We start from the raw sequence: 12070 nt of genomic DNA on the forward strand, positions 1-12070 counted from the left end.
ACGTGGCTCGTCACGACACGCGATATATTTAAAGTCGTTAAAGAGAGACCTAGCATTTCCCATGTCATCCTAAAATCCGTGTATGCCTTTTACAACTTCATTACTTTGCTTCACTATGTTATCATTAACGAAACATCGAATTTCGCAAATTACATTGCCAAGAACTTTGAAGAGGGTGCAATTATGATAATCATCAAAAAGCTGATTAAAAATTGAGATTAATTTTTCATAGATTTAAATTAAGAACCTAAAAGTAATGTCACAAAAGCGTTAAACAAATTACCTTGATGCTTCGCTAATTCACTCTGGGACTTAAGTCATACCAATTTATACGAAAATGTAGAAGCTACGCAACATTGAAAATTTTATTATCTCATTTCTCGTAAACTATAGTTGAGTAAAACTGATTACACGGACAGGCTTTTCGCCCGCGAGCGTATACGTTTCCGTGATGATACTTGTATAGTCGTTGAAAGTTTCTCATCTTGCGTCCGGAAGTACCGCAGGCACTCCGGAATGAAGTCGCTTAACTCTTTCCCATCGTATTCCGAGGCCCATCACTTATAAATAATATCAAACTTCCGTGAACCGGGTTAGTTTTCCCGGAAAGCACATAGTGCACAACGAGCTGCACGACACGAGAGGTTTCTTTGTCCCGGGTCCTGAAAGGCCCTCGACGGTCTCTCTCGTCTTAACGGCGAAGTGTGCAGCTTACCAAACTAACCGAGAAAAGTGCGGCCGACAAGAGCTTGTCGGCCCATCTTTGCCAGAAAAAGTTCGCTGGAGTCGATTAGATTTCGGGGGTCGAGCCCTAAAGCCCCGGAATTTCCCAGCCTCCATAGAAATAATTGCATACTTGATCCAGTTACGATAAGACAAATAAGCCAATAAAGGATTAGAAAAAGAATCGGGTTACGATACTTCCATTAACATAAATCGCGAGTGACTTGTGTACAATCAAATTAGGATAAAATGCCATTTACGTCCGGGCTTGGATCTTAGTAGCCTAATATTATTTCTGTGTGTGTATATATATTATATATATTCTAATTTATTAAACTACGCGCCGATTCTTTGTCGGACTGAAAAATTGTTGGAACATTAAGTAAAATCCCTTTTCTCCCCCCAGATTAAATCGATTTAATTTTTAATACTATAAGCATCTAAATAACTGCAAAGAATTTATTGCGACTTATTTTTCTACCGAATTTAGGTACTTTACCGAAGTTACTTGTTGAATTTATGTACAAGTGTTAATCCACGTATAATTATCCTTGAAAACATGAAAACTATCTTGCAAATTTGCGAAAAAAATTCTAGACTCCTCGAGCGAAAAAGAATGCGACGTAATCGTTCGTTACCTCGGTGTATGTAATTATGATTCATGGCGCAAAGCAGGCGGACAGAATAATGCTTCGTTAAAAACGCTTCTTCGAAGCTGGCTGAAAGATCCCTCGGCATTGTCTCCCTAAATTTTGCGAGTCATCCTCCTTCCATAAACTAAAATTATTTTCTCCTATTATTAAAATTATTGTCTTCGCATTCACTTTCGCGTAAATAATTTTTCGTCACAAAGTTTTATTCCAAAAATCGAAACTTTTATTTTCCGCCAGCGCTGACTTCAGCTATTTAGCTGCGTCTATCCTTCATTTCCAATTCCTGATCGATAAAGCTGGTAACCGCGACGGTAAATATTGTCCGAGTCGAATGAAACAACGCGTGAATGGCGTTTTGCAAGTCGAGGCAGGTGACTGGTCGATTGTACAAACAACGAGCTACTTTATTATCGATGCAAATACGCGGGAACAATTCCACACGTTTATCCGAGATACGCAAACACGTACGGACGTACGTACGTGCGTCGCGATGCGATAAAACAACGCAACGGCCAATCAAGCGACCGTTCCACGGCGTCGTTTAAGAACGATATAAATCCGACGTGGGCGTTACATGGTGGATTTCCTGATTTACAACGGACTGGGAGGCACGACGCGCTGTCACATTCGATTACAACTAACGCGTATGCACAACGCCGTTCTCTGCCTCTCTCTCTCTCTCTCGCTTTCTCCTTCTCTTCTCGTCCGCATCGCCGTCTCTTCCATAACGACGGCGAGACGAGGCGAATCTCCTCAGACGCGTTTTGCGCGCATTATATTATGTAAATATCGGCTTATTTCTGCATTCACGAGACGCGCAACGACGACGAGTCTCGCTGTATCCGGCGAAGACGAGATACGAGCAAAGGCAGAAGAGAGGACAAAAAAAAGAATGGCCGGAAAACGAGGTCCGAAAAAGACGAGGGGCAACTGCGCCCGGAATATTCGCCTCGACGTAAGTGCCTGGGTACAATGGCACGAATATGGGGAACTCTGCATATTAATATGAACTACAAAATGTTGAGGATAAAAAGTGGATACCCACCCAAGTCAACAAACGCAAAAAATTGGTCAAAAATTTCAGAACGAAAGATAGGAAAACGCCGCGTTTTTGCTATTATTTTGTACCCAAAAAGTGAAAAAATCGTGATAGGATACATAACGCGAAAGCGAATCGAGCTGTTTTTCAAGCTGCGTTTCTCTATAAGTATGAATATTGCATTCAGTGTAAAACGAAATAATGAATTAAGATTCCGCGCGCGGATCGTATTACCGAAGACGCAGGCAAATAATAATAATGAGCGTCGCGACGAGAAGCCGATATATTGGAATTCGGAGGCCACATGAGTTTACCACTAATTAATATTCAAAGATACGCGGCGCGCGAGCAACCTTGCGCGGCGGATAAAGACGCCGGATCGTCGCGCAAGCCTGATCGCACAATATTGGAATACGAAGGAATCCACGGCACGGGACGCAGCGGGCTTTAAAGCGAAGGCCGAGAGATTTCCACAATAAATTCCTCGGCGCTGCAGACGTGCATATATGAATACGCATCATCTGTCCCGCGTACGCAGTTTCTATAACGAATTCCCAAGCGTTGAGTAATCGTCGCATATGCGATCGACGTGTATACGCGAATCCCGTGTTTTATTTTGACTACATAAGGCGATACCGCCCGCCGTGAAAACGCCACGCGATCGCGTAAAGCGAGAAATTACACGCAACGCGGGGCGGTTAAATTTAACCGTTAAAATACTCGGCTGGGGGAGGGATTTACCGCGTTTCACCGGAGCTGGAGACCGCGAAAGGAGATGGGCGTTATCCGCGATGCTCGCTAGACGGAGGAAACTCGCAGGAATTCAGACGGGTCAGAGATGCAATTACTGGCGGCAAAGCAGATGAGTCGTATTAATTAATAAAGCGCGTTCGTTCCGAGCTATGCGAGCTACATGTATGATGATTCATCAACAAAACGCGCGGCGCCGAGATATCACGATGTTCGCGCGGTATTAATTATACGTGAAATACTTTGCTTAATTTCCGTACGATATATTCCGTGCGGCTGATTCATCGTTCGGAAAGGAGGAGATCGATAGGCGGATCAACATCCCTTTGCCATCTATGTTAATCGCGTATAATATATCTCTATATCGATGTGTGTTGCAGTCTACAAGTTAATTATAGAAATCAGAAAGATTTGTGAACTCACGAGATACAAAGCACCCTGCAATTTAACTGTCGACCGCGGAGCGATATATCAATCATTAATAAATTTCAGCCTATTAGTGTCACGTTTTTCTTTTTAGTCAATAACATCGAGACTCGATATCAATCAAATTATAATTCTCTTAATTTTTATAAGTTGATAGACGATGACCTCGTAGATTATTTTGTACCATTATGCAATATTATTTTTTATCAGGTACTATTATGCGCAAATTATTTTTATCGGCTACCATTATATTTTTAAAACGATGGGATATAATAAATATATAAATGTCTTTCACGGTAGAATCTTTATCGCACGGTCAGGCGTCCATCCGCGACGCACAGATGAGTCACGGCCAAGGTTGCGATCCACGCCTCGCTCGTTACGGATTCGAGAGCGTGCCCTCTGCCGTACACGCACGGTGCACACAGTTTATTTCGCGAATATACGCACGATCGCGAATTCTCATTCAAAACAGGCCGAAAGCATCGTGTCGGACCCGTCGTCATATCAGCGCGGCGTATTAAGGGCAGGTGTTCAGCAAGACGTACGGGTTGACTCTTAAGCAGATCGCGTACACGCACCTGCCTGGGGATTTGGTAAGATTGCGGATAGAGAGCGGCGCGGTACGTCGCCAGACGCACGGAGACACCGGAGGAAAGCGATGAATATTCATGAGACGCGGCGGAGTATAATCTCGTACGTCACACAAACACGCCGCTTTAATCGCGATGAACTCGAGCGCGATCCGCGATCGAGAATCGTAACACGCGCATAACAACACAATGTCCTTTAACAACCGATGCGGAGCGACGGGTAAATCGAGGTAAACCATGATGACGTTATGCTAATGAGATTGACATATTTAAATCTGAATGTGGGTTAAGCAGCAACGCGACGGCAATGAAAGAGACACGGCCAACGAGACGCGGAGATTGGAAAGGAGAAACTCCTCGTGCCGCGCGAGAATATTTAATCTATAACGGATCGGTTTTACGACATTCTCCTTATCGCATTTATGCAAACACTTCATTAGCAGGGTCTCTCTTGCAGCGCAGAAAGAAATTCACGGAACGGAACTCGCCGAGATGCGATGTGACCGCGCGGAATTATTTGAGATGTGTCGGTCGAGAATGATCCAGCGATCGAGATACACGCGCGAAATAGTAACGCGAGGGGGGGAAAGGGAGATAGAGAAGATTTATTCGTCTAGGACAGTTAGGTATGCCTCGGTAAAGAAAAGGTACATGAAGCCGGCACATGAGCCGCGAGATTACAGTTAGTCGCGGGAATCGGCGAGTGTGCACTTGCACACGGCGAAGTTAGTCAAACGGTATTCGCTCGTTTTTTGTCAAAAATTTAACGGGCATCGCGAAGCTCGAGCTACTCGATTCACGGCCGATGTGTCATGTCGGGACACCGATCTCCATCAGACGCTTTATCAGACGCTCATGATATTCAAACGACAGGCACTCGCGATAGCGCGCGAATCGGGAAGCGATGGGCCTCGATGCAATGAGATTTCGATTGGCGGACGGATAATCGAGATAAACTCGCTGTCGTCTCGCGGGAAAATGATCGACTCGATACGCGAGAAGCGAGCGGATTCATGTTCGATGGAACGATAACGGGACGGCATGACTCAACGTAGCGTATCAAACTAATTTTTCACACGGTCTCTATGGAGACCGTGCTGGAAAATGCGCGTATCAACCTGGCGAAATCTTATTAGAAAAGAAAAAAAGAAGAAAAGAAGAAAAGAAGAAAGAAAGAAAAGAAGTAAATCGAACGTGCGGAATATTGCTACGAGATTCATCCGCTAACGCGAAAGCAAGCTCGCTTTGAACCAAAATTCTTGCCGCTGCTTTCGAATCGGAATATCTTTATGACGAGGGAAAGATACTCGCTCGAGTGGTCGAGGTAAGTGACGCCTTAAACCGGCGCGAAATGGTGGAGAACGAGAAATCGAAAGAGGAGCAAGAACGACTTGTCGAAAGGAAATGAAAGGAAGGAGAGGATGGTAGTAAAGTGCGCTCTCTCTCGCGTGTCGTCGTATCTGGTGCGTGACAGCTGCCGCCGCCGGTCTTGCTCAATCGGGAAAATATCAAGTTTCGTCTATAAGGAAGGGGAGGGTGGTATTTCGAGATATAAACCGCCGCGAACTTATGAGATTCGAGTCGAGAAGAGGGAAAGAGAGAGTGAGACAGAGAGAGACCCGAAAACTTGGCACGACGGAATTGACACACGCGCCACCAATTTTTCGAGTAGAGCTACTCCGAAGTAGGAAAAGTTCGAAAGACTAAATTGCCTGGAGAACGTTCACTCCAGTTCGGGCAAATAAAAAATACGGTTTTATAAAGAGTAAATACCTTAAAATAAAAGGTTACAATTAGAATGCTGCTAGTGTTTTTCGCACATTTTCATAAAATTTGGAGTTCGATAAATCAATCGATCGTAAGTGCGTGCAGTAGTACATATCATGTTATTATAATTAAAGTAACCGGAAAAACTAGTTGAACGGATTAGACGCGAATGGAATCTCAAAAATGCGCACGAATACGAATTCATCCGTGTTGCTTGTCTAGTCTACGTAATGTTAATGCACTTTGTAAACGCTAATCCGTATCAACGCGTGATGCGCAATTAATCGCGAGCGTATAACGAGCTTTCCGTTTATAACGCATCTTATGTAACGCCATGATTATCGGCCATCAAGCCGATATGCGCGCTTGAGCGGTCATTGAAGCGATGCAATGATCCTGTGAAGAGGAGATCAGCGCGCTGATTCTCGCGTTTATAAGTTATAACACGGTACGAGCAGGAAATCGATCGTTATCGAAGGTAGGCCGTTCTCGGACCTGCGAGTGAGGTAGCATTTCGCCTAGGTCATGCCCAAGAATAGTCAACCCCGGATGTCGTAAAGGCGACACTTGACGCGCGCCCCGCGTCAAGTCCGGTTTATACGGCGCTCTTTTGTCCGGTGCCAAATAATTCCTCGCGGGGGACGCGGCAAAGAACGCATCGACAGGAACGGGGAAAAGAGCGATAAAAACAGCATGCACTGTCACTGTCGCACTAATCCATTAATTGCTAACGTAAGCCACTAATCGTAATGTAATTTACTTTCTAAATAGATGTATATTGCGATGTCGATAATAACGTGTAATTCTGTTTTAGCGATACTTGCCAGAATCTTAAATTGAAGAAAATATCTCTCGTTAGCGATATCAGTAGCGGTATATTATTATCATTACATTATGACTTTATTATAACATCTCGGGAAATATTACGTATCAACGTCAAACGCGCTATACTCTACTAAAATAATTTGATGATTGTATAATACATTGTATATTATTTGATGATTTATTATTATTAGCTATTTTACACGCACATTTTTAATAATGAAGCTGCCGATAAGTATAGGTAACACAGTGCAAGAAGGTGATACGCCGTCGCTTTCGACGAATTGATTAAGATTAATGATTCGTCGACGCGTGCAACCTCCACCGGATGAATCGTCTCAGCGAGATAAGCTTCGAAGTAGTACCTACGACTTTTACGAGCAAACGCGTGATTCAGCACGCGCCCATTGTAAGCCGTTCGCGTATAATCCGAACGAGATCATTGAGAAATGGTCGATAATTGAGCGAGTGACTCACCGCAAAGCGATTTGAGAATGTCAATAATCAAGCGAAGAGCGAGTGGAGAGAACGTGGCATTTAACATGCCACGTTATTTAATTTGCCCTCGCACTCAAGAAAAATAATTATACGCGTGAAACGAATCGAAATAGTGTAATCGAGAGGAATTTCGCGGCCTGCCCAACGATAGGCGTGCTCATGTATAATCAATCAAGCCCGGAAATTCGAGTCAATAGTATGATTTTCTCGACTAAAATGTTCATTAATAACGAAATCGTGCGCTAATACGGTATTAATGTATGCCTCGTAATGAAAAATTATCGCGAAATTATACGAACTTCGAATGCAAATATGATCATATCGCTCGGACTGAAATCGAGGTAATCACCTGCGCAAACAATTAACCTTAATACGATCGACATGATTTTAAGATAATATGCATACATGACCCATATGGTACGAACAGAAGCTTAACGTCAAACGAACTTTATTTAGTCTAGTCGCCAAATATTAAATCAAACAATAAAAAAGTTAAAAATAGAGCTTAAAATTCTTTCGACAAAGCTCCTCTTTATTTTCTTGTACAATGTAACATAAAATTATATTCATCAATTAATTTAAAGCCTACAAAGTAAACATTATACATATATATATTTATCGCGCGATTAAAACCTCGCAATTAAAATCGCTCTTCAATATTTCGGCTTAAAACATATCGCCTCGACGAGGCAATAAAAACTTACCTGCTCCTTATCCTTTTCGGTAGTCTCATCTTTGTCCTTTTCTTTGTCCTCGGTGGAGTCCGTGTGCGGCGCTATGCCGTTGGTGGTAGGCTTCGTGTCGGCCTCCTCGATCCTCTCCAGCTTGCCATCGCCAGGTGCAGCCGCGTCGCCGACGACGCCACCTTCGGCGGGTATTCCCTCCTTCTTCGGCGTCGTCGTTATGTCCACGGACCTCTTGCTCTGTCTCGCTCCCATGTTTGCTTCTTACCTTCTCGTGCCACCTGTCTTTATCTCACTTGCTTTCTGGGTACCAGGTGGTGTCCAGCTAAACCGTCCTGCAATCAGAGCAAGAGAAAAGATCGATTAAGATATATTTTGCCAAATTTTCCAAGACACGATAAAAAGTAAAACTAACGACTTAGAACGTACTAACGATAAAATTAAGAGCGAAAGGAGCTCGAGAGAGCGAGAGCTGGTAAATCCGCGTTCGTTCGGGTTCTGCAATTTTACGCAGTTATTTGCACGCGTTGATTTGCACAGCGGTTTCGCCGCCGCGGATAAATTCATCCGTCTCGCGATACGCGAAAAGGAGCGGGAATTAAACTTTCACCGTACCGGAGATACATCGGAGATCCTCTCGGCGAATACTCGCTCCGTGTCGACGAACGGAGGATCTGGTTATAAGGACATGCAAATCGGAAATGCAAGCGGTCGCGATTCGAAAATGACGCAACTTACATTCACCTGCGCCAGATTGATCCGATAAGCGAGATTTATAGTTATCGATTCGCAGCCACGCCCTTCGTAATTAATAACGACTTTCGTGCGGATTGTGAAGGTATCTGTCTCTCTCTCTCCTCCCTCCCCCTATTTTTCTTATACCAGAAATCTCTTCTTAAAAATTTATTCGTATCGTATACGACAAACGTCAAATGGCTGGACGATAATGAGCCATACGAGAGACACAGTTCAGAAAACAAAGAACAAACAGCTAGCACAACGGAAAAGCTCTTCCATCGAGAAACAACTAGGCATTGTTCTACCCAAGGATTCGCTTGTATTCGTTTCCGTTATACGTATTGGCTAAAACGCGAAAAAAAGAGCGTGGAAATACCAGTAAACGCGTGAAAGCATTTTTGTCAACAGTATCGAAGCTATCATTTATACAAAGCGTTATGTTACAGAGGACTGTTAGGGCCATTCTACAATACGTCGCGAACGATTGCCAGTTGTTGTCGCCAAAAAAGGTTAAAAGTTCGTCAACTCTCTTTTGACAACCGCAACTGACAAGCGCAACCGGAAATAACACTTTTCAACTAACAGTTGCCATCTCGTTTGCGACGTATTGTAGAATTATCGCCCTTTGATCGAAGTAAATATCCAACGTCGAGAGATTTCGAGCTATTTTATTCGCGCTATTATCTTTCCATTCTAGAACACTGAACTGGAGATATCAAGTTCGGAGCACACGTCGCCGACGAAAAAGTACAGATCGCTCTTATTGCATTACCTGCGGCACTCGGAGGCGAACAGAAATACACGTCGCCGTCACGATTCTAATTATCCTCGGAAGAAAAGAAAAACAGCTGGTTGGAAGCTCGTCGGGGAGCGCGAACGAGAATAACGGTATGTACCGCGGCGATGACTTCGCTGGTAACGAAAGCGGAAACGCGCGCCGCGCCGCGCCGCGCCGCGCCGCGCCGTACCAAGGGAACGGCTGCGAAAAACTGGCACGGCGCGCGGCGTGGCGAAGCGCGTTAAAAGCCAGGCTCACCTAGACCACTCGTTTGTTGTGCGCGCGTTAACGCGCATTTAAACGACCACGTGGCTCGTGTACGCACGCACGTATCTCGCCGCTGTTTGTATACGTGCGCGCGCGAGCAGCTGATGGCCGCGATGCGTAACGCGGGATCTGTGGTCGCGACGAACTTACGCGAGGTCGTCCTTTGTGTGCCACTCGATGAGGAAGATCAAGGGAGAAAAACGATCGGAAATGATACGAAGCGCCATTCCTCAAGCGAATATGTAGAGATGATCGTAGAATAAATTGCGCATATAGAGAAACTATGGCCGGGGTATTCATAGTCAGATCTTATTTCAAGACCGTCGTAAGTAATATCTCAAGATGCTAATACGGCTCTGTGATTGGTTCATAACGTCTTAAGATTGTACTTAAGACGGTCTTAAATATAAGAACCGACTATGAACACCGGTCTATATCCTTTCTTTGATTCGAGATCTTGAGACAGATCTTTCTATAATGAAAATGCCTTAGGGCCAATTTCACCAACTACGGTTAGCTTAACCGACGGTTAAAGTTAACAGGATTGTCCAATAGAAATAAATCCACCCTGCTAACTTTAACCGTCGGTGAAACTAACCGTGGTTGGTGAAAGTGGCTCTTATAATGGACTTTAACTCTCTTGTTCGAAATTAACAAAAACTATAAATAAAAGTTTTATCTAAGAATAATAATCTTACTTAAACCGAGACATTTTGGAAAGATTTTTTATCTCTTTAAATTCCAAGTATCAATTGTAATATTTAATGTATTATCATAAAAGATGTTTGTAGAAACTTCTGTCATTAATATAAAACTTAATTAATATAATTAAATATTCTTTCATTCTCTATCGCAATAAATTATAATAAAATAGAGATCCTTATAAGATAAGTTCAATATAACGGCAATAACAAGTAAACGCACTATCTACATTAATACACTTTTATTTCGGTTTAAAGTACGCAGTTTTCCATATAGTCGCACAGAATTCGCTTGTTATGTGTAAAATGCCTCGTGACCGATATATATCTGATAATCTTTTAAGCGTTTCTCCTCGACACTTGACGTTAATGTTTAAAAAATCGATAGCCTGTGCTCTAAGTCAATAACTCTTATCACTACTTATCAGCGTTAAGTAGGTATAGCAGCTCTCATTTAGACATATCTGTCGGCGATGTCTCGTCGTTATCATATACTTGTACTATTATTTATTTCCACTTTCATTTTGTCAGATATATTTATCGATGAGTCCTGAATTTCGATTATGCGCAGAAATCTTACGAATGCGGCACCAATAACGTCTGAATTTCCATCGCGCGCATTTTCCGGATCTTCGCTAGGGAGGAAAAAAGTCCCATTAACGAGGCGATTTTTATCGCGCAAAACGCGCGGCGAAATTGGCTTTCTGCTTTCTAGCGGCGATTCATTTCCCGAATGAATTCGCCCGGCGCATTCCTCTCGCGCTACACGTCGCAGTTAAGTTACGCTGAACGAATGAAAGTCAGTGAACAAATAGTTACATTTAGCGCTAATTGAGCGACGAGAGCGTACGGAATGTAAATTGATTCTCCCCGCGATTGGATTTCGTTTCGCGAAAACAGAGCTGCGCGCGCGTCAATGCGAAGTCGGAGAGCTCTGTGAAGCGACCGTATAGCTGCTGTAGCTATATCACTGTCACCGCATAACGCCATTTGTTTCAAGGTATCCTATTCACGGTGCATTGCACCTCGCGCTATAGCTCCGCACTGTGTATCGGCTGACACACCACACACACGTCTAGCTGTCGCGCGTGCGTCGGATGACGGATCCCGAGACGGAAACACGATGACACAATATTGTTACCTCCGCGAGAATTCCTCGCGCAGCTCCGCTCGCTCGTAATTTTTGACACATTCCATCACCACTCGGTTAACGAAGTTTAGCAACACGGTCAAGAGATACCGGACGGTCGTTTGTGCTGTCGACAAGCTCGCGCACAAGTGTATTCCTATACAGAGATTATAATTAATAGACGACAATCTCTCGAAATGAATCCTCTTCACTGGGATGGGCAGAATTGGCAGAATAGAAGCCGTTATTACGATTCGTCTTCGCCTCCGGAAATAATGCCGCCCTTATAGACTAACGAATGGTATGTTTCCCCTCCGACACATCCAAATTTTCGGAACCAATTGCAGTAGGCTCCATCCACACAAAAGCTCGTCACGTCGTCGAAAGGGAGACGATAGTTGCGGGCGTTCCGCTTCGTTTCACCTTTATTTCTTCCTGGATTACCGAATTAGTAGAGTAATTCATGTAATTTCACATCCCCCTCTCTTTGCGATCAATTTATT

General features: G+C 43.7%; 1 protein-coding gene across 2 annotated transcripts in view; it reads right to left on the reverse strand.

Annotated features, from left to right (window-relative positions):
* The window catches only part of LOC139775927 (uncharacterized), a 94391-nt gene that overhangs the window by 35013 nt on the left and 47308 nt on the right, over nucleotides 1-12070 (reverse strand). For both annotated transcript variants that reach the window (XM_071712303.1, XM_071712304.1), the window contains exon 2: nucleotides 7976-8289. In XM_071712303.1, the coding sequence (XP_071568404.1) occupies nucleotides 7976-8209 (234 nt within the window). In that variant the 5' untranslated portion in view covers nucleotides 8210-8289. The remainder of the gene's footprint in view (nucleotides 1-7975; nucleotides 8290-12070) is intronic.

The sequence above is a fragment of the Temnothorax nylanderi genome, unplaced genomic scaffold (genome assembly GCF_030848795.1).
Source record: "Temnothorax nylanderi isolate EJ_2023f unplaced genomic scaffold, tnyl_v1.0 TNYL_tig0108_pilon, whole genome shotgun sequence".
Taxonomy (NCBI): Eukaryota; Metazoa; Arthropoda; class Insecta; order Hymenoptera; family Formicidae; genus Temnothorax; species Temnothorax nylanderi.